We start from the raw sequence: 22,875 nt of genomic DNA on the forward strand, positions 1-22,875 counted from the left end.
CCGTGCCCTGCTGGCATTGGGAGCTGCAGGTGTTCGGCAGCCGGAAAGCCACCTGGCCACCCGGAGGCCTCGGGCGGAGCAAGTGGGGGACACGGCTTCTTCCTCAGGAATCGTCCTGTGTTTCTAATTTTGATTTTCCCCAAGGTTTGCTGAATGCTTAGTAAGGCAGCTCCCTGAAGGTGACCGTGGGTTCTCCCCGTTGTGTTTCCTTTGTGATCATTTACTGAGTCCCGAGTTCCTTAGCTTGTGCTTGTGGACCCAAGTGTGACGGAAGGTGTGTGTGCTTTGTTGTCCTCTCCTGCTTTTGGAGGGCTGAGAGGAGGCAGCAAAGCCAGAGAAACTGGCAAAGGGGGCCTGGGGAGGATGTTGAAGATGAAGTGTTACAGTGAGTAGGATAGTCAGACATGGGTATCTGAACTCTGACCTCAGCGAAATCTTTTGGGATTTGTTTGATACATTTCCTTTTGTTTTTCCCGTCCTTAATTAAAGCATGTCCCAGTCCTGCGCAGGTGTTCCTTAGAGCCTGTGTATCACAGGCCTCCTCCGGTTGCTCGTTTCGCTCATAAGGGTGGGGACATGCAGTGCGGCTTACTTTGCACTTGCCCGAAAGCTTTTTGCTTGGAGTTAACAGGTGGACTCAGTAACCCTTCCTAACCAGCTGTCCGGGACAGTTGAAGACAACTGTTAATTTCCTGTGTATTCACTGTTGCAGTCTAAGCTTTTCGTGACACTCTCTAGCACGTGATAAATTTTATTGAGTGTCTCAAGCCACAAATGTTGTGAACTTACCACATAAAAAGAATGTTAAGTGTACTTCTGTGGTATTACGGATTGTAGTTGTACCTTGGCTTCTCCAAGTGAGTTTTCTCTGTTAATTGCATTCTTTTTTTTTTTTTTTTCCAAATATTTTGACTCTAAATAATTGGCCGTTTTGCTTTCTTCCTTTTTTTTTTTTTTTTATTTTGCTATCTGTAGAGCCTCGAATGAAAATGTTGATTTTAAAGTTTTATGGCCAGTCATTGCCATCATCATTAAATCTTTGAGAGTCTCACAACTGGCAATAGATAGTAAGCTAAATTTTTCTACTAGGACAACCGGGGCTCATAAACATATATCCCTGATTGTAATATGCTGTTACAGAGAACTGTAAGACAAGAATTTTTCAAAAGGTTATTTTATATATACAGACTATATAGAGAAACAAATGTTTTTAGTAAATGTTTTCACTGACCCGAATAATTTTAAAATGTTACTTCTATCTTTCAGGAAAAATAATTGTAATAGCTCATCAGTAAATGACTTGGAAACCTATTTTAGTAATTTAAATAAATTTGCTTTCTTGGTTTGTATTTTCTCTGTATTATAAAACTTAATGTTTAAACTTCTTTCTTTGTTCAACCCAAGTGTTCTTTCCACCTGTAAATTTTACTGATTAAGCTAAACAAGGCAAAGCATTGAGTGGGAGCCGTTCTCCAGTGCGTTGGTTAGAAGTGCAAGAGCCATAACTGGGTTCACACAGGGGTTTTGAACTGTGAAGATAGAGTTCATTAATGTATTTTTGCCTTGGCAACTGCATCCCTGTAACAGTGTTTCCTATTTTTGTTGTTACTTCCAAAAAAGCCTCTTTAGTTTTTTTCCCTGACCATCCCCTGTCATGACAGTTTCCAGCAGACATGTCTGTGTAGTGCAGCTATTTTTGTGCCTGCTACAGAATCAGTGTTTTTTAACCTCTGGTGGGAATTCATGATCAAGAGTCTGTGTCATAGACGGTGTCTACCTAAGGCATCACTCGGTTTTTCTTTTGTTTTTGTTATAAGCCATGTAGAAGGACAAGTTTAGTGACTTACCAGCTGAAGGCCAGGGTCTGTAGCGGTTGAGCACTGCCATGTTGGTGACCCCAGTGGCTTGGGAAGCCACAGAGCAGTGTGGCATTGGCTTACTTGTGCGAAAAGCTGACAAAGAGCTCCCCTCTGCTCGTCCCTTTCCCGAATGCCCGCTGTGGCCAGGCTGGACTGGAGCGAGCTGGGGACTCCGTAACTGAGCTCTCCCTCAGTGGACGGTGGGAATACCATCACCTGAGCCATCATGTGCTAGCTCCCAGAGTCCCCATTAACAGGAGCAAAAGCCGGAGACAGGACTCGAAGCCAGGTACTGTATGGTATGTCATCTTGTAGCTAATCCCCGCCGCCTTGGGGTGGTGAGCAATGGAGCGAGAGGAGCACAGGGCCTGGTGCCTCCTCCTCAGGCCTGTGTGTCATCCCTGCTGCAACCCAGTGTATTGTCATCAGTACATGCATGGTCGTGATCACATCAAGTGCACACGTGGTTCGTTAGATGAAAGAGGAATCCTGGAGCTGTGCATGATGGATAAAGCCGATGCCTGGGCAGGCTGCATTCCATGTGGGTGCCAGTTCAAGTCCTGCCTGTGCTACTGATCCAGGTCCCTGTTAATGTGTTTGGGAAAGTAGCAGAGAATGACCCAAGAGCTTGGTCCCCAGCTTCCACCTTGGAGGTCTTGGAAGAAGCTCCTGGCTCCTGGCTCCTGGCTTCAGACCGGCCCAGTTCCAGCCATTGCAGCTGTTTAAGGAGTGAAACACTGGATGAAAGATCTCTCTCTGTCTCTCCTTAAAAATTATTAAAAAGAAGAAGAAGAACCAGAAATTCTTACATCTTGGAGGCCCAAGTATCTTTTAAGACCTGGGAATTTTTCAACTGTTATTTCATTTAGCAGGTTCTCACTGCCTTTTTCTTTTTCTCATCTGCAATTCTGATCTTAAAATATATAAAGAAATTTGGTGCCAGTGCCATGCCATAATAGGCTAAGCCTCTACCTGCCGTGCCAGCATCTCAACAGCATGCAATCCGTGTCCTAGCCGTCCCACTCCTGGTACGGTTCCCTGCTGACAGCCTGGAAGGGTAGCGGAGGAATGGCCCCAGTCCTTGGGACCCAGCACTCCTGTGGGAGACCCAGAAGAGATTTGTGCTTTCTGGCTTCAGACCGGCCATCACACCCACTGGGGCAGTAAATGGTGGACAGAAGACATTTCTCTTTGTCTCTATAAATCTGCTGTTCAAATACACACAAACCTTTGACATAAAGTTAAATCTTTAATGAAGAGGATTTGGTGCCCAGAGTGGTAGTCCTTCAGAGGACAGCCTGCACTGTCACCTCTTCATGGAGAACCGCAAGCTCTGCCACCATGCCTGACTGGCAGTCGCATGCGGTCGCTGACTGGGGCAGGGGGACATAAAGGCTTGGCTTGCTCAGTCATGTATACTTAGAATTTCTCAGAGGGGCTGACTGGCTCCTACATTATAGCCTGGCTTCTCCCCATCCCCTAACCTTCTCCTTTCCACAGGTGGTGATCCCAAAGACTGCCTAGAAAACATCCCACTAATTTTGTCTCCAAATTTTACCCAAGTGGGTCCAGTGCAGTAGCCTAGTGGCTAAAGTCCTCGCCTTCAATGCCCCGGGATCCCACATGGGCACCGGTTCTAATCCCGGCGGCCCTGCCTCCCATCCAGCTCCCTGCTTGTGGCCTGGGAAAGCAGTCGAGGACGGCCCAAGCCCTTGGGAGCCTGCACCCGTGTGAGAGACCCGGAAGAGGTTCCTGGTTCCTGGCTTCGGATCGGCACAGTACCGGCCGTTGCGCTCACTTCGGGAGTGAACCATCGGACGGAAGATCTTCCTCTCTGCCTCTCCTCCTCTCTGTATATCTAACTTTGTAATATAAATTAATCTTTTTAAAAAAAGATTTATTTACTTTTATTGGAAAAGTAGTTTTACATAAAGAAGGAGAAACAGAAAGATCTAGCATCTGCTGCTGCTTCACTCCCCAAGTGGCCGCAATGGCCAAAGCCGGGCTGATCCGAAGCCAAGAACAGGAACCTCCTCCAGGTCTCCCACTTGGGTGCAGGATCCCAAAGTTTGGGCCATTTTCCAATACCTTTCCAAGCCATAAGAGGGAGCTGCATGGGAAGTGGAGCAGCTGAGACACGAACTGGCGCCGTAGGGATCCCGGATCATGCAAGGCGAGGACTTGAGCCACTAACCCTCATGCCAGGCCCACCTGTATTGTTCTGATTACTTGAGAGGCAGTGAGACAGACAGAGCTCCCATCTGATGGAGCACCCCAGAAATCCCTAATTGCCAGACCTGGACCAGGGCCAGAACTCAGAGTTGGGGACTCAATGCCAGCTGGTTAAAACCAAGCTATTCCTCCATTAGCGTCAAATTAGAATTGGGAGCCACAACTAGGTCTTTTAAGATTTTTTTTTAAATTGGAAAGTCAGATATACAGAGAGGAGAGACAGAGAGGAAGATCTTCCGTCCGATGATTCACTCCCCAAGTGACCTCAACAGCCAAAGCTGTACTGATCCGAAGCCAGGAGCCAGGATCCTCTTCCAGGTCTCTCACGTGGGTGCAGGCTCCCAAGGGCTTGGGCTGTCCTTGACCACCTTCCCAGGCCACAAGCAGGGAGCTGGATGGGAAGTGGAGCTGCCAAGACTAGAACCAGTAACCACATGGGATCCCGGCACGTTCAAGGCGCGGACTTTAGCCCCTAGGCCACTGTGCTGGGCCTACAACTAGGTCTTTAAAAAAGGGCTCTTATGTGGTGTACTAGCTGTCACTGGAATCTGCAATCCTAAGCATTATTCTGCCTTCATTTCTTAAGGAATAAACATGTTAAAATACATCTTACGCAGTTTAAACTTACAATGAATACAAGTTGAGGACACAGTTCCTGGTACAGAGACTCACTGGAGCATCTGATGAAATTCGTATCTCTGGAGAGAAAAACTTGGGACTGGTGTTGTGGCACAATCGGTTAAGCCACTGCTTGCAATGCTGGCATCCCAATATTGGGAACCCTCTCGAGTCGCATCTGCTCTGGTTCTGATCTAGCTCTCTGCTAATGTGCCTAGGAAGACAGCAGAGAACAGCCCAAGTGCCTGAGTTCAAAAATTCAAAATGTTTGCAGTCGTACCCACTTAAAAAAAATTAAATGTTTGAAACTCTATTGTAGCACCTCTTGAAATAGCAAATGCCTACGGTGATTCCAATTTCCTAATATGAACGTGGGTTTAACCATGTACTTATAATTAAAGTCTGTGTCTACACTGATTCTATAAAGTTGGCAAATATTATAAAAACTGAAAGCAGTACAAAATCTTTGACATCATCTCTGTCTGTTGTAGTCCGTGATCTTTTGCCCATCGTACAAGTTGTACTTGAGTGATGTCATTCTTGTGGCATGAAATATTCCACCTCAGTGTACAAATTCCAAGAAAGTCTTTTTCCTTGGAAAGGTTCCAAATTTCCTTTGGAAATAGTTCCACAGATTTATCTTTCTCTGTTGTTAGCTGGTACGGTCCAAAGACCAAAGGTTTGTTCCTCTGAACTATTTTTATTAGCCTTGGATGAGCCGGTTGACACACAGAGGGAGTGAGCTGCTGTGGCTCCTGCAAAACACAGCCAACTTCCCGTCCGGCTTCAGCCCGAAGTTTTGCTGTTCAGTTGGCAGTTATCTCTTAGTCATCAGCTGGGTATTCCCAAGGTGGGTTTCCTGGGGAGGTCCATGTATATTCGTTGGTTGGACCAGAGGTTAAGCTCACATTTAGTTCTAAGCAGCTAATTCCTTACGCTTCTCGCATCTGGTATCTTGTTCCTCCAGAAGAAGACAAACATCAACATGGACCGCCATGTCAACATCCACTTTAAGGCCCTCACAAAGTGTACAGGGTGGGTTTTACCTACGTATATGTGTATGTTAAAAGTTGTCCTTTAGTGGGAAATTAGATAAGCAAGAAAAATGAATGAATAAGACTAATAATTTATAGGTCTCACTCTACAGTCAGAGGTGGTGATTCAAAATTACGTTCCTTTTTGTTTCGAATCCAAAACACAACGTGAGGCTTGAAATAACAAACCACAAGTCCAATTTCCCAGTTTCTCCAAAGCATCAGCTGTGCTTGAACCTGCACAGGAGGCACAGTCAAGTTAAGCCCCGCAGATCTAGACAGAATTAGTCAAGCTGAAAAGCAGGTTGAGCAAGAGAGGTTGGGAGGAAAGGTGCTGGGCTAATCAGCAAGCCTGATAAAGTCCATGTCGAAGACACTATGAGGTCATGCTTCAGAAGCAAATTACTTCTGGCATCTGTCATCCCGCTTTCCCAAGCACTTTGCTCACACTATCTAATAGCAAATACCATGACCCTACTTTATAGGTATTGACAGATTAAATCACTTGTGGAAGCATGCGCAGTCAGTCGGGGATGGGGCCAGAGATTCCAAGAATCTATTTTGCTGTTTGAATCACTAGGTCAGCTGTCAGAGACCAAAAGACACTTATTGGCATACATTTTTATTAAATATACTTTTAACCTAATTGTTATCTTCCGCAAACACTTCAATGAAATGCTTGTGCTAAAAGTCTTAGTTGCTTTTTGTAGGGGAAATTTTTTTCAGAGACTTATTTGTTTTTATTGGCAAGTCAAATTTACAGAGAAAAGGAGACACAGAGAGAAATATCTTCCATCCACTGGTTCACTTCCCAAGTTAACCAGAGCTGAGCCGATGCAAAGCCAGGAGCTGGAGCCAGGAGCTTCTTCAGGTCTCTCACGTAGGTGTGGTGTTCCCAGGCTTTGGGCCATCCTCTACCGCTTTCCAAGGCCATAACAGGGAGCTGAAAGGAAAGTGGAGCAGCCAGGGTACGAGCCAGCATCCATACGGGATCCTAGAAAGAGGATCATTAATAAGCAACTGTCTCATGGGGGCAGACCAGGCTGGGCAGGGCTACAACACCTGTTGACCTCGTGTAAGCCGGGTCAAGGACAAACCAGGCTGGGTTGACTGTTACTACTCGTGTAAGCGTAAGTCACAGTGGGTGTAGGTTGGTTGGACTTTTCCACAGCATCAGCTGGCAGATGATTGCATGGGGGCCAATTCGGTCAAATTAAACTGCAGAACCACCTGGAGCATGCATGATCTGGGAGTGGGGCTGGGCCCAGCAGGGAAACAGTGGGTACCTTCCTCTTGGGTTGCCAGTCTTACTGGTGAGCACAAGAACCAGGTCTAGGGCAGGCATGGCTAGACACAGAGTGGCACCCTCCAGCAGGTATGTGGGCTGGATAGAGGGGATGGTTGTGTTAAACTTCCCAACTGGGATTGAACTGGGTTGAACTGGGCTTCGATGCCTATTGACATGTATGAGAGCTGAATGGGATATGGGACAGACTGGACCAGTCTGCTGTACATATTGGCAAACATGGGATCCAGGGCAGGGGGATGGCCTCGTGGGGGTTGTTGTGGGTTGCTCCGACTAGGCTGTGCTCCCATTAGTGTACATGAAGGCCGAGTGTGCAGTGGGCAGGATCAGGCTGGGCTCCAACACTCATTAGTTTGCGTAGAAACAGGGCTGGAGGAGAACTGGCCCAGCAATTGCAACCACCAGCATAGGCTGATTGGGGCGATGGACTGTGCTGGAATCTGTACTGAAATGCACACCCAGGAATCAGGTCTGGAATCACTGCAGATGAAGTTTTTGTGGGGATCCCCACAACTGAATTGCTGGACTCAGAACTTCAACCATGAAGAGAATTGCAGGTTGCATGGTCTGACCATGTAGTGCATCTGTCAAAGCTGAGCCTCCTCAGTGGCTTAGATGGAGCAGTGGACAACATATCCAGGTGCACATGGAGCATATGGTAATACATTGGAGCCAGCAGAGGACACCTGGTACCACAACAGAGGACAGAGGACAGAGGACAGAACAAATTGATCAACTACCCCAGTCAAGAGTTGACAGTGAGTCTCCTGGCAAACAGACACTAAGGTGGACTATGTCAACCAGTGGATTCTGGAGAGATTTCATTGCTCTTGGAGTGGCAAGATCGGCAGTGATTCAGAACTGTGGAACTATCAAACCTTCAAGAGCAGGACCCTCGGTGCACGCTCCACGCTGGGGCCCTGGTGTGGTGTTGGGTGGCTGTCCTCCGTCCCAGAGTGCAGAGGCATTTGGGAGACTGAGTGTGGCTTCTCTCTTTGTCTTGCCTCTTCCCCCAGACGCAGGAAGGAAAAAAAAAGAGAATGTGGAAATGGTGATCTCACCCACCTTCCTGTAGCCCTTGACCCTAATCACCCTAATCAATGAAGTAAATATCATCAAAAATAAAAAATAATTGCTAATAAAAAAAACCAAGCAACCATCATTTGGTACTCATCTTTTTGGGCAATCAGAGCATAGAAGTCTGTGCCACAGGGGGTCTAACTGTGCAATTGTGAGGTGTAGTGTAACTGGCATTGCTCTGGGAGCAGACAACAGAGGTTCAAGTTCAAGCTCAACCACTTTCAATCTTGTGGGCAATTTGCTTCCTGTGCCCAAGCTCGAGCACCCTCATCTGTGAGGGACAGACTGTTAACATGCTACTGATTCTATAAAAATTAAGCAACACAGTGTGTGTGTAGCGACTGAGTTTTTTTTTTTTTTTGAAGATTTGTTTATTTTATTGGAAAGTCAGATACACAGAGAGGAGGAGAGACAGAGAGGAAGATCTTCCATGCCCCGGTTCACTCCCCAAGTGGCTGTAACAGCCAGAGCTGAGCTGATCCAAAGCCAGGTGCCAGGAGCTTCTTTCAGGTCTCCCACACGGGTGCAGGGTCCCAAAGCTTTGGGCCGTCCTCTATTGCATTCCCAGGCCACAGCAAGGAGCTGGATGGGAAGTGGAGTAGCTGGGATACCAACCAGTGCCTATATAGGATCCCGGTGTGTGCAAGGCAAGGACTTTAGCCACTAAGCTACGGCGCCAGAGGGACTGAGGTTATCACAGGTGAGACATATGTTCAATATATTTGCAAGATAACCACTTACATATTACAATAAGGAAAATTAGAAAATATACACACTTGTTAACTAATCAGCATATATTAAAATGGTATATACGTTTGTTTTGCCCTAGTTTCTCAGTTCATGCTTAATGAAATGAATTTGGGGTGGATGTTAGCTGATAAAACCTTCACCTGTAATGCTGCAGCCCACATGTGCGCTGGTTCAAGTCCCAGCTCTGCTGCTTCCCGTCCACCTCCCTGCTTGTGGCCTGGGAAGTCAGCAGAAGATGGCACACCTTCTTGGACTTCTGCACCCACCTGGGAGACCTGGAAGAAACTCCTGATCCCTAGTCTGGTCAAGCCCCACCTATAGCAGGCATGCTGGGAATAAATCAACAGATGAAAGAGTCTTTTTTTTTAAAAAAAAAGATTTATTTTAAAAATTTTTTTAAAGTTTATTTATTTTTATTACAAAGTCAGATATACAGAGAGGAGGAGAGACAGAGAGGAAGATCTTCCATCCGATGATTCACTCCCCAAGTGAGCCGCAACGGGCCGATGCGCGCCGATCCGAAGCCGGGAACCAGGAACCTCTTCCGGGTCTCCCACACGGGTGCAGGGTCCCAAGGCTTTGGGCTGTCCTCGACTGCTTTCCCAGACCACAAGCAGGGAGCTGGATGGGAAGTGGAGCTGCCGGGATTAGAACCGGCGCCCATATGGGATCCCGGGGCGTTCAAGGCGAGGACTTTAGCCGCTAGGCCACGTCGCCGGGCCCAGATGAAAGATTCTTGGTGTCTGCCCGCTCCCTTCTCTATAACTCTGTCTTTAAGATAATATTAAAATATTAAGTATTTTAATAATAAAATATTTTATATTTCATACTATTTAACATATATCATATTTAAAATATTAAGTATTTAAATATTTTAAATATACTTTAACACTAACAGTAGGAGTTTATGCCGCCACCTATATTTCCAAAATCAGCCGCTGGTTCAACATCACTCTTATTTCAGCCTGTGGATTTTCAGTTGGTCATGATGTTTTGTGAGCCTTCTCTAAACACAGCAGGATTTGTAACCAAGTGCCCCCACACTCTCTGTCTTCATTCAACAGGTGGGGAGCGCCCAGGGCTGGGATGCCAGGAGCGTTTTTAGTAGCTGATAAGCCTCATTAAAACCTGTGTATCTTCTCCCAGGCTGAGCGCCCAGCTGCCTTCTTCTATTTTTACAAGGGTGAATGAAAACCTCCTGCCAACAGTTCAAAACTTTCCACCACCTGTAAATGTGGTGGTTCACCCCTCGCAAAAAATACCCTGTCTTGGTTACATATAGCCTCATTCTGACATATCCTTTGGCTTTTTTTTTTTTTTTTTTTGACCGCAGCTGTCTTGCTAAAGCTGTTCCATTGCATGTTTCATTTACATCGAGTCCAAAAGACAGCACTGAAACAGATGCTAAGAGCTAAATAGTCTTCTCTTTCAGCGTGTTCATGGGAAAGGGGGCTGTCTCGGCAGAGCTAGAGGGATCCTGTGTCTGTTGGCTATAGTATTTCAGGGGATCCTAGCAGGGAAAATATTAAAGAAAGGGGGATACTTGACGTTAAAAGACACTAATCCTGGGAATTTTGTGGAGATTCAATACAGCAAATCTTTCCTGTTTAAAACTTGAAGGCACTCTAAGACACATACTCCTTCCCATTGATAATTTGAGAATGGGACAGGCGCAATGCTCATATTCAAATATAATGCAGTGCCGTCCTGAGTCTGCCAGCTGAGGTCTCAGATGCCAGTGGGGCCACTGTCATTGTCGCTATGGCCCATTTCAAAGCTGCCAACTGGAAGCGTGAGCAGTTCCGGAGGTGCTTGGAAAAGTTGGGGGTGATGGATGCACTGGCCAAGCTGTCGGTAACCTTACATGAAGAGTCAAAGAAACCTAATAGTGCTTTGGACTTTTTTTTTTTTTATGATCTTTACACAGTTGATTAGGGCTCAAAGGGTCAAGGGCTACAGGAAAGTGAGTGAGACCATTGTTTCCACATTCTCTTTTTTCCTTCCTGTATCTGGGGGAAGGGGAGAGGCAGGAGAAGAAGCCACACCCAGCCTCCCACCCATCCCAGGGTCCCCGATGTGGGGCATGCTCTAAGGGTTCTGCTCATGAGGTTTTGGTAGTTCAACAGTTCTGAATTGCTGTCGATCTTGCTATTCCAAGCATGAGGAAATCTCTCCAGAATCCACTAGCTGACTTAGTCCACCTTAGCGTCTCCATTTGCCCAGATTTTCACTGCCAACACTTGACTGGGGTAGTTGATCAATTTGTTCTGTCCTCTGTGGTGGTACCAAGTGTCCTCTGCAGGCTCCAATGGACCACCATATCCTCCATGTACACCTGGATATGCTGTCCACGGCTCCATCTGAGCTACCGAGGAGGCTCAGCTTTGACACGTGGACTCCATGGTGGGGTTCTGAGCCCAGCAATTCAGTTGTTGGGATCCCCACAAAAACTTCATCTGAAGTGATGCCAGACCTGATTCCTGGGTGTGCTTTTCAGTACAGGATCCAGCACAGTCCATCGCCCCCATCAGCGTATGTATACGCTGGTGGTTGCAACTGCTGGGTCAGTTCTACCTCCAGCCCTGTCTTCCACACAAACCAATGGGTGTTGGAGCCCAGCCCAGTCCTGCCCACCATACATTTGGCCCCATGCAAACCAAGTGGGAGCACAGCCTAGTTGAGGTGACTCCCAATAACCCTCACCAGGCCTGCCCCTGCCCTAGTTCCCATGTTTGCCAATATGTACAACAGACTGGTCCAGTCTGTCCCACATCCCATTTAGCTCTCGTATGTGTCGATGGTCATTGAAGCCCAGTTCAACCTAACCAGGCCCACTATCCAGCCCATACACCTGCCAGCGGGCTTCACTCTGTGTCTAATCATGCCTGCCCCAGTTCTGGTTCTCATGCTCACCAGTCGGACTGGCAACCCAAGAGGGAGGTGCCCACTGTTTCCCTACTGGATCCACTCCCACTGCTGGATCATGCATGCTAGCTTATGCTGTGGCAGAGCCCAACCAAACCACATCCACTCTGACTTACGCTTGTACCAGTAGAAATAGTCAACCCAGCCTGGCTTTTCCCTGTCCCAACTCAAATGAGGCCAACAGTGCTGTAGCTCTGCCAGGTCTGGTCTGCCCCATCCCAACTCACACTCTGCAGTGGGAGTGGTGATCTGGCAGCGGCACCCTCCACCTCTTCTTCCCCTCCACCTCTTCCTCCCCTCCAGGTCTTGTGTGTGCTGGCTGGGTGCCACGGCCTGGTCTGGCATGGCCTTCCTCACCTCAGCTTTTGTCATTGGGTTCTCTAGCCTGACCTGGCCTGGTCTGCCCCCATTTCCAGCTCAGGTTGGTGGGGGCTACAGCCTATCCCAGCCCAGCCCAGCCAGCACCCAGTCCAAGCCCTCATGTGTACTGGTGTATGTTGTGACTGAACCCGACCCAACCCACACTCCATTCTGGTGCTCAGATTCGCCAGTGGGTGATGTGAACTGGCCCTGCCTGGTTTCCCCACCCCCACCCTACCTGCACCATATGAATGCCACTGGGTACCATTTCCTGGCCTGATCTAGGCTGCTCCGTCTTGGTTCTTGTGCTCACCTGCAGGAATTGTGTCCTGACAGAGGAGTTTCCCAGGCTCCTCCATCAGAACCTCTCCCTATGCCAGATCTCACCCAGATGGCTGGGTCCATGGGCTGGTCCTACTCAGCCCACCTCCTGATCTAGCAGGAATAGTGGCCTTTCCTGACCAGCCTTCAACCTATTCTGGTTATTATTGTTGGGTGTTACAACCCAGTCTAGCCTGGTCCACATGCAGACACACCTCACACCTGGCTCATCAGGTGCAAAAATCTAGCCTAGCCTGTCCTACTCTACCCTGGTCCTCATGAGCACTAGATGGGGCTGGGGTCTCGCCCAGTCTGGCACGCTCAGCCATTGTCCACACTTGTGCCAAGGTACGCTGCAGTCGTGTCCAGACCAGAAGGTGGCCCCCATTCCAGGCCTGTGCTTACCAGTGAGTACCACAACCCAGCCAGGGTGTCCCGGCTATAGCTCTTGCACGTGGCAGTGGTTGCTCTGACCCAGCCTGGCCTAGTCCCTCACCTGTCATGACCTTTGCCTTTGGATGCTGCAGCCTGACCTGACCTAACCTACCCCAAGTCCTACTACTCGCTGGCAGGTGCTTGAACCTGGCCCTGCTCCATCTGCTCCCATCCCAGGCTCATGCAACCTGGTAGGTGTGACAACCTAGCTGAGCTTGACCTGTGGTCTAGCCTGGTTTCTGCTCTTGCCGGTGAGGTAAGGTTGGCTCGGCCCCGCCCAGTCTGCCCTAGCTCCAAACCAACCTACCCATCAGCCAACAGTTGGAGTTACCCTACTCAGGCTGCCCAACATCCAGGCCTGGAACACAGCGGGAGTTGTGACCCAATAGGAGAGTTCCCCAGGTTCCCCCACTTGACCCAATCACTCCCTGACCCAGATCTCCAACAGGTGCTAAGCCCTTGCCTGGCATAACCTGCCACTCTATCTTGGCCTTTGTATGAGCCGGAGCATGTCTAGTGTGACCCATCCCTGGTTCCAACACTCAGTCAGGTACTGGTGTCTAGCCCTGCCAGACAGGCCCCTAGCCATAGCTTTCGTGTGGGCTGGTGTGTGGCAATCAGCGATGCTCTATGCAAACAGCCCATCTCAGAACTTCCATGTAGGCTGGTGAACCAGTCTGACCCAGACTGAGGGCTCTCCCCTCCAAACCCCCAGGTCTCAGTCCCCACGCTTGCCAGCAAGTTCAGTGACCCTGTCGCTGGGAGTCACACAGGATTCATCATTCACCTACACGCATATTGGCTTTATCCATGGATGTTCCTAGGCAGGAATTAATACCCCCAAAACCCTAGAGCTTGCCGCCGGGCAGCCAGCAGATGGAGACTAGCACCACTTGGCACGCTGTCTGCCCAAGGCCTAGGACTCACCATGTGGCAGCAGTGGCCATGAGCAGAGTCCCAAGCATTGAGTCTGACCTGGTTTAGGTACCCTCAGCAGCCGCCATGCTCCTGAGGGCTCCCTTCACCCAAGCCCTGCAGCCGAACACCCCCTAGGCTCCTCCCCCCACAAGGTGGTGGCAGCAGAGCGGAGCCACGCCCCTGATCCAGCAGCGAGATTCCCTCACGCTGTAGTGCTTTGTACTTCTTAAAGTCTCACGAGCTGCTACCCCAGGTAATCCAGAGATAGAGCAGCTTTGCCTAGAATTGGCAGAAATGAAAGAAAAATGTGAAGCTATTGTAGAAGAAAACAAAAAACTGAAGACAAAGCTTGCTCAGGGTGAACCACTTGAGGAGAAGCATGCTGAACAGGATTATTATGTGAAAAGACGCTAAAATGGCTTGTGTGACTTAAATAACTTGTCTAACATATAATCTTTTCTGAAGAGATGCCATAGAACTTTTAATGTTAAATTCACCTATCATACTTTAATTGGTAAAACCTTATATATTAGAATTGCCTTAAAAACTCAATATAACTTTCAAAAAAAGAAATATAATGATTGTCTCATTTACAAATCTTTTTTTAAGATTTTTTTTTATTATTAGAAATGTGGATCTACAGAAAGAAGGAGATGTAGAAAGAAAAATCTTTCATCCACTTGTTCACTCCTCAAATGGCTGCAGCAAAGCTGATCAAAGTCAGAAGAAGCCAGGAGTCTCCTCCAGGTCCCCCACGCAGGTGCAGGATCCCAAGGCTTTCAGCCGTCCTGGACTGCTTTCCCAGGCCACAAGCAGGGAGCTGGGTGGGAAGAGGAGCCGCCGGGATTTGAACCAGCGCCCATATGGGATTCCGGTGCATTCAACGTGAACACTTTAGCCACTAGGCCACCGCTCCGGGCCCTCATTCACAAATCTTAAAGAAATCTAACAAAACAGAATGAGATCACAGCAATAAAATGATCAAAAACTGGCCTTACCCTATTTCAGCGCTCCTCCCAGAAGTTTATCATTTTTATGTATTCTCTGATGTATTTTACCTATATTTAGAATTAGTTTGTTAATTTATGTAAACATCAGAGTACAGATATTATTTAAACAACTTGTTTTTTTACCCAAAAAATTGATTTTCAAAGCAGTTTCTGAGATGAATCTATTTTTTCTTGTGTCTCAGGACAATTGCTGGACAAATGAGTCTCTGATTCTAAGCCTTTGTTAGTATTTAGTTTTAGTTTTTTTTTTTTTTTTAATTACAAGTCACAGAGGAGGAGAGACAGAGGAAGATCTTCCATTCGCTGATTCATTCCCCAAGTGGCTGCAATGGCCAGAACTGAGCCAATTTGAAGCCGGGAGCCAGGAGCCTCTTCCAGCTCTCCCACATGTGGGTACAGGGTCCCACCCTTGACTGTTTTCCCAGGCCACCAGCAGGAAGCTGGGTGGAAAGCAGGTCCACTGGCGATAGAACTGGAGCCCATATGGGATTCCAGCATGGGCAAGGCAAGAACTTTAGCCACTAGGCTACTGCACCAGACCCCAGCATTTAGGTTAGAGACAAAGATGTTCCATCAGCTGGTTCACTCCTCAAAGGGCCACAGATGCCAGAGCTGAGCTGATCTGAAGCCAGGAGCCAGGAACTTCTTTCAGGCTCCCAGGTGAGTTCAAGGACACAAGGCTTTGGGATATCTTCTGCTGCTTTTCCAGGTCATAAGCAGGGAGCTGGATTAGAAGTGGAGCAGCCTCGGAGCTGGAGGGGACCATTCAGCCCAGGCAGCAGGGCTCAGGCCGCTTGGCCCATGGGCTTTGCCCAAGCGCCTTTGACACCCAGGCCACCTGGTGGTGAGATCTGAGGGAGGATTGCATGGACCGTTAAGGTTCAGACTGACACAGCAGCCCTGGAGGGGTAGCAGAACTGGGGTAGTTAGGAATGACCAATGCCGAATGTCACTCACTGGGACACTAAAGCTAGGGCTGGGGGCTTACCTGGCAGGGCCAGATCACAGTACTCACCAATGATTGTTAAAATAGAGGAAGGGGAATACTAGGCTGGGCCATGGCATGAACCAGTACGCAAGAGAACTGGGTCTGCAGGCCGATTCTTTGAGGGGCGGGGAGTGTCGGCCCATCCTTGTGCTCTATAATTTCAACTGGTTTGCTTGGACCTTGGGGAGGTGACATACTGAGCTAGGCATGACCATGGAACCACCGACACCCATGGGCACTGGGGTTGGGCACAGGCTGGGTTGGTCCAGGCTGAAGCACCCACAGACACACCCAAGAATGTGGTGTGGAGCAGGCTGGGCCACAACATCCACAGCTTATAAATATGCAGGATGGAGGAAGTAGCCTAAGACTGGTAAAGGCCTAGCACCCACTGGCATACGTGAGCCATGTGTCTGGGAGTAGGTCTGGTGGGGGAACTAGGGAAACTCCCCTGATGGGCCGTTGCTCCTGCTCATGAGCATGTAACTCAGGCCCGGGTGTTGGTCAGAGTGGACATGGTAGCTCCACCTGTCTGTACGTGTGTGGGACAGTTTTGGAAGGGGGTGGACTGGGCAGGGCCAGGCTAACCTTAGCTCACTGGCAAGTGCAGGAGCCAGGCTGGAAAGCAGGGCATACCCGGCTAGGATATCACACCTGTTGGTTTGCATGAGTCATGAATGGAAGCAGACTGAGCATGGCCAGGCTGTAACACTTGCCAGTGAAAGTTGGGACTGTGCAGGCTGGGCCAGGCCAGGCTGCAGCATCCGATGGCAAAGGTGAAGATGGAGGATGGGCTTTGCAGGGCTGGCTCAGAGCAACCACTGGCATGCACAAGATCTGGGACTGGGAACAGGCCTGGTTGGGGAGCTAGGTTGTGGTTTCCACTGGTGAATGTGAAAGCTAGATCTGGGCTGAAGTGTCCCTCGGCATGAGCATGGATGGGCTCCGGGGTATGCCAGACTGGGCTAAACTCTAGCATCTACTGCTGCCCATGAGAATCAGAGTGGGTATAGGACAGATTGGGCTAGGTTTCTACTCCCATTGGGCCATATGAGAGCTGCATCAGGGCATGGACTAGGTATGGCTGGGCTGTGGCACTCAACTGTAAGAACTGGGTTGGGTATGGGCCAGTTGAGCAAGGCTACTGTTCCTGCCTGGACAGAAGGTGGACTAAGACAGCTCAAAACAAGGACCTACCGGTGTGCGAGAGATCTGCTACTTGGAGGAGACCCAATAGAGGAACTTGGGGAACTCCTGTGTTGGGCGCAGTCCTTGCAGGAGAGCAGAAGAACCAAGGCAAGGAGCAGACCAGAGCAAACCAGTTACAGCAACTGCTGGCGTACGTGTGGCTCAGGTCTGGGTGTAGTCCATGCTGAGCTGGTTCATAACACCCACTGGCAGATTGGAGAACCAGGATGAGGTGTGGGATGGGCTTGGTCAGGCCGCATCACCAGCCAGTTCACATTATTGTCCGTACTAGGGGCTGACTGAGCTGGGTTGGGCGACAACTCAAATCAGTGTGAGCTGGAATGAGAGTGGACTGGGCCAGGCCAGACTACAGCACCTGTCGGCAAATGCTGAGGTGAGACGGGCTATACCAGACTGGGCCAGGCCAGACTACAGCACCTGTCGGCAAATGCTGAGGTGAGACGGGCTATACCAGACTGGGCCAGGCCAGACTACAGCACCTGTCGGCAAATGCTGAGGTGAGACGGGCTATACCAGACTGGGCCAGGCCAGACTACAGCACCTGTCGGCAAATGCTGAGGTGAGACGGGCTATACCAGACTGGGCCAGGCCAGACTACAGCACCTGTCGGCAAATGCTGAGGTGAGACGGGCTATACCAGACTGGGCCAGGCCAGACTACAGCACCTGTCGGCAAATGCTGAGGTGAGACGGGCTATACCAGACTGGGCCAGGCCAGACTACAGCACCTGTCGGCAAATGCTGAGGTGAGACGGGCTATACCAGACTGGGCCAGGCCAGACTACAGCACCTGTCGGCAAATGCTGAGGTGAGACGGGCTATACCAGACCGGGCCAGGCCAGACTACAGCACCTGTCGGCAAATGCTGAGGTGAGACGGGCTATACCAGACCGGGCCAGGCCAGACTACAGCACCTGTCGGCAAATGCTGAGGTGAGACGGGCTATACCAGACCGGGCCAGGCCAGACCACAGCACCTGTCGGCAAATGCTGAGGTGAGACGGGCTATACCAGACTGGGCCAGGCCAGACCACAGCACCTGTCGGCAAATGCTGAGGTGAGACGGGCTATACCAGACTGGGCCAGGCCAGACTACAGCACCTGTCGGCAAATGCTGAGGTGAGACGGGCTATACCAGACTGGGCCAGGCCAGACTACAGCACCTGTCGGCAAATGCTGAGGTGAGACGGGCTATACCAGACTGGGCCAGGCCAGACTACAGCACCTGTCGGCAAATGCTGAGGTGAGACGGGCTATACCAGACTGGGCCAGGCCAGACCACAGCACCTGTCGGCAAATGCTGAGGTGAGACGGGCTATACCAGACTGGGCTGCAGCACCCACCAGCACATACGAGAGGGTGGGGGGTGGGGTTGAGACTGGTAGGGGAGCAGAGGGAACTCCAGTGCTGGGCCACCATTCATGCATAAGAGCTGGAACTGGGGGCAGACCAGGCTGGGCCAGGGCTACAACACCTGTTGGCCTACGTGTGAACTGGGTTGGGGGAGAGCCAGACGGGGGTAGCCAATCATATCCACAGGTACAAGCATGAGCCAGAGTAAGGGCAGGAGGGTTGCACTTTGCTGCAGCATCAGCTGGCAAGTGCTGGGACTGGGGGCAACTCTTGTCAAGCTAGACTGCAAAACCACCTGGAGAGTGCAAGATCTAGGGTGGGGAGTGGGTCTCATGTGGGCTGCAACTCCCACTGGTGAGCACGAGAACCAGGACCGGGGCAGGTCTGGCTGGACAGGCAGTGGCACTCACTGGCATGACTGTGTGCTGAATGGTGGAGTCAGTTGGGTTGAGTTAGGCTTTAACACCCAGTGATGTGTATGAGATCCCAAAGGGATGTGGGGCAGACTGGACCAGTCCAGTGCACATGCTGGCAGGCACAGGGGCCAGGGCCGGGGGACTGGTCCTGTGGGCTGTTGGGGGATGGCCCTGTCTGGGCTGCAGCTCAGTAAATGAGGGCCAAGTGTGTGTTGGGCAGGGCTAGGCTGGGCCACAGCACTCATTGGTTTGCTGAAGATGGCAGACAAAACAAACTGATCAACTACCCCAGTGAAACTTGACAGCAAATTTCTGGGCCAATGGAAACGCTGAGACGAACTATGACATCCAATCGACCTTGGAAGTATTTCCTCATCCGTGGAACACTTCACTTTTGATGACTAGTCCCTCTGGGTGAATATTCAAGTGCTCTTAAGACCCAGTCAGGCAGTGGAGTCCAGTTCTTTGTCCTTTGTTCTCATAAAGTCAAAACTAAGCCAGAAAGTAGCACAAACTTGAACCGATGCTATTATGGGATCCCGGCGAGTGCAAGGGCTATGCACTTCAGCCACTAGGCTACCTTGCTGGGCCAGCCGCTCCATAGCGATGATGTTTACATAGTTGATCCAGGTTGGAGGGGTTGAGGATCAGGGGTTGTGGGTGAGACCCTTGTTTACACATTTTGTTCTTCCTGTATGTGGGGGAAAAGGGGGTGCAAGAGAAAAAACCATGCCCAACTTCCCACTGTCGTTTTACCCGCATGATTGGGGAACTACCACCCCATGTCATCCCAAGTTCCCCATTGTGGAGCATTTTCTCGGACTTCCGTTCATGTGTTTTCAATAGTTCTGAGATGAGTAAGACTTGCTCTTCTGTCTCTGTCACAGGTTTTAAAAACCTCACAGCTTGTGTAATGTAACCATTCAGGGTCCGCTTTTAACTTGGACTAACGTAACCCCTGCATGCAACAAACTGAAAACAGCCATGGGGGCAAAACAAAAAAATGGAAGTGTAGATTTGAAGCAGTATTCCAGATCATTCAATCCCCAAAGTGACTTTGACTTAAACAAAGTAGGTTTTGTTCTGCTTTGGATTTTCTGCTGATTCTTCCTAGTCTGGTCCTTTGATGAACTAAACTAGTCCACCCAGCCATTGAACGTGTGTTTATTCACTGTTAGCTAAATGCATTGCACATTTTTAAAAACAGCTTTATGTTTTATGTTTGATGGTAAGCAATTCACTGTGTCATCTTTACCCTTTACATGCTACAGGATGTGCGTCCTAAATGCTAGTTACCTTTACCAACCTCTATGAACTAAGAACTAACCAGAGTGCGGGACCAAGTGTAGGTCCTGCTACCCCCTTAGCTGTTCTGCCAAACCTCTAAGCTGTATCCTCTACCTGGAAAAAGGTATATGACCTTTAAACAGAATTCCGTAACACAGCTTCAACTGCTTATTCTAGAGTCTTAGGGCAAGTGAAGGTGAATGGAAGGTTTGGAATGAGATATAGGTTAAATCAACAACCCCTGCGACTCAAATAGGAAAATGTCAAGTCCTTACACAGCTTATCACAGGATTTCATTCCCACAAACTGGTTCATGCAAACTCAATATTAGCTGTAGTTATGGGTTATTTGGAGTGAAGATTTTAAGTTATTATTATTATTTATTATCATCATTTTTTTTTTTTTTTTTTTTTTTTTTTTGCCAAGGGAGGCAAAGTTCCCACCTGTTGGTAGGGGCAGAGGCTGGATCAGAGACAAGGTCAGGAGTCGGGAATGCAATCCAGGCCTCACACAAGGACAGCAGGAAACCAGCTACTGGAGCAGTAACTGCTGCTTTCCAGGGTCTGCCCTGGCAGGAAAGTGGAGTCGCCCGTTGCCGCTGGGAATCAAACCAGGTGCTCCGATGGCGGTACGAGCATCTTGACCCCTTTGAAATCATATAATGAATTCTCTGACCATACAAAATAAGTTTGCGCTTATTTTCTCCTAATTTATTTGACAGTAATTGACATGAAGTTTTTATCTGACCCAAAAAAAGTACCCAACCTTTGTCATGAAGAGTCAGACCTTAATTTTTTCAGACAATAATAAATCCCTTCCCTAGCAAAAAAGCAGAACCAATCTCTTAATATTCACTAACAAGACGCTGTGAGTGAATTTAACGGACTAGGGAGGACATTTGGCTTAGTGGTGAGAACATTGGTTAGGATTTTCACGTCCTCTGTCAGAGGGCCTGAGTTTGAATCCCAGCCCCACTCTGTCCTAGCTGGGAGGCAGCAGATGACAGCTCAAAGATTTGGGCTCCCGCCCCCCATGTGGGAAACCTGGATTGGGCCTCTAGCTTCCGGTCTCCACTCAGGCTGTTGCAGGTGTTCGGGGGGTGAACCAGTGGGCAGGCCCTCTCTCTCTTATCTCTCTCTCTCTCTTTGTATATGTTTCCAAGAAAATTTTTTAAAACGAACTGAGGAAAATGGTTGCACTTTAATTTTGCTAAGCCAGATTTACGCAGAATTTTTGCAGTGATCACTTGATCTTAGCCAAAAGTCCGAGAAGTGATCCTGTGATGATCAGATAACTTTCCATTAAGTAGGATGAGACTCTGAGCCACTAATGAGCTCAGATCTCAAGTTGTTCTTATGCTGTGGGGTAGACAAATCTTATCTGTGACTATTGAGGCTGCACGCTCGACGAACTTCACAGAGCTTGCTACCTAACAGTTTTGTCTTGTATTGAAGTGTCTGACCAGCGGACGCCCAGGCATGAGCCCTCCTTTGGAATCTTAAAACTTCAAGGCCATGCCTCGAAGCTGAGTCCCGGCCTCAATGGGAAGAGCATCTGCCGTAAGGCACATAGCATGCTGCTGAGATCGACTGCGACTGAAGGCTCCAGCACCAAGGTGCCTCTTAGATGGTCCAGTGCATTCCTACCCAAGGCACATTCTTGCCAAGTTTTTCTCCTCAAATTGTCAGGGTGATTCAACGATTGCCAAACCCCAGTGAAGGCACTGCAGTGGGTGTCACACAGCACTCTTTGCTGATACCTGCTTATCTGCTTTGGTTTGGTTGCTTAACTATTAGAGTAACCCCATGCTGATTGGTAGCTAGCGGCTGTCCTGAGCCCTGGTTCGCAAGAACTACCAACGAACACGTTTGCACACATTCCCATGGGGTGGCAGTGTGAGGCACTGGAGGGCGGTGGAGGGCTCTGACCCAGCTACATTCTGATGGTTCCCAACCTCACAGGTAGGTAAGTCTTAGTATTAACCATCGCGGAAATAAATGTGTACATAAAGGCAAATGAAATAATAAATACACATACAAATATAGAGGTTTATAAATTTAATTTCTAATTACTAATGTTGTACAACAACCCATCCTGAAACTCAGTGCTTAAAATGACAATATTTATTTGACTTTTAAGATGACAATTTGGGCAGGACTTATTTCTGCTCCAACTGGTGTTAGCTAGGGTAGCTTATGGTGGTTATGATGGTTAATATTATGTGTCAATTTGGTTAGTTCAAAATGCCCAAATATTTAGTCAGACATCAGTCTGTGTTTTGCTGTAAAGGTTTTGGCTTATGTTCTGTTTTTAATTTTAAACATATTTATTATTTATTACTTATTTATTTGAAATGTAGAGTTATAGAGAAAGAAACACAGAGAATCTTCCATTCACTGATTCACTGCCTAATGACCGCAATAGCCAGAGCTGAGCTGAAACCAAGCGTTTCTTTCTGGCCTTCTGTGTGGGTGCAGGGGCCCAAGGATTTGAACCATCCTCCACTGTTCTCTCAGGCCATTGGCAGGAATCTGGATCAGAAGTGGAGAAGCCTGGGCTTGAACTGGCAACTGGTGCCCATATAGAATGCTGCACCACAGATGGAGGCTTAGCATGCTAACTGCCAGCCCTGGTTTTTTATTTTGTTGCTGTTTTGTTTTTAAGGTAGACTTGTATGAAGATTACCGTCTATCAAGTGAAAGAAGTTATCCAACCTGTTGATGGGAACTTGCCCGGCAGACTGGCTTGGGACTTGAGAGCCCTCTCTCACTTGCTG

At 48.7% G+C, this 22,875-nt stretch overlaps 1 protein-coding gene across 1 annotated transcript; it reads left to right on the forward strand.

The window, feature by feature from the left end:
• Positions 1–10,640: 10,640 nt before the first annotated feature.
• On the forward strand, positions 10,641–14,252 carry LOC101529250 (c-Myc-binding protein-like). Its single transcript, XM_036497633.2, has 2 exons — positions 10,641–10,794; positions 14,077–14,252. The coding sequence occupies exons 1-2, from the start codon at positions 10,641–10,643 to the stop codon at positions 14,250–14,252; spliced, it is 330 nt and encodes a 109-aa protein (XP_036353526.2).
• Positions 14,253–22,875: the final 8,623 nt, after the last annotated feature.

This window comes from Ochotona princeps, chromosome 2, assembly GCF_030435755.1.
Source record: "Ochotona princeps isolate mOchPri1 chromosome 2, mOchPri1.hap1, whole genome shotgun sequence".
Taxonomy (NCBI): Eukaryota; Metazoa; Chordata; class Mammalia; order Lagomorpha; family Ochotonidae; genus Ochotona; species Ochotona princeps.

Excerpts from the sequence above, each read along its gene's own strand:
- LOC101529250 (XM_036497633.2), top strand. The coding sequence starts at position 10,641 with ATGGCCCATTTCAAAGCTGCCAACTGGAAGCGTGAGCAGTTCCGGAGG. Across the intron at positions 10,795-14,076 it reads GGACTTTTTTTTTTTTTATG|GAGCTGCTACCCCAGGTAAT; the intron begins ATCTTTACACAG and ends TTAAAGTCTCAC.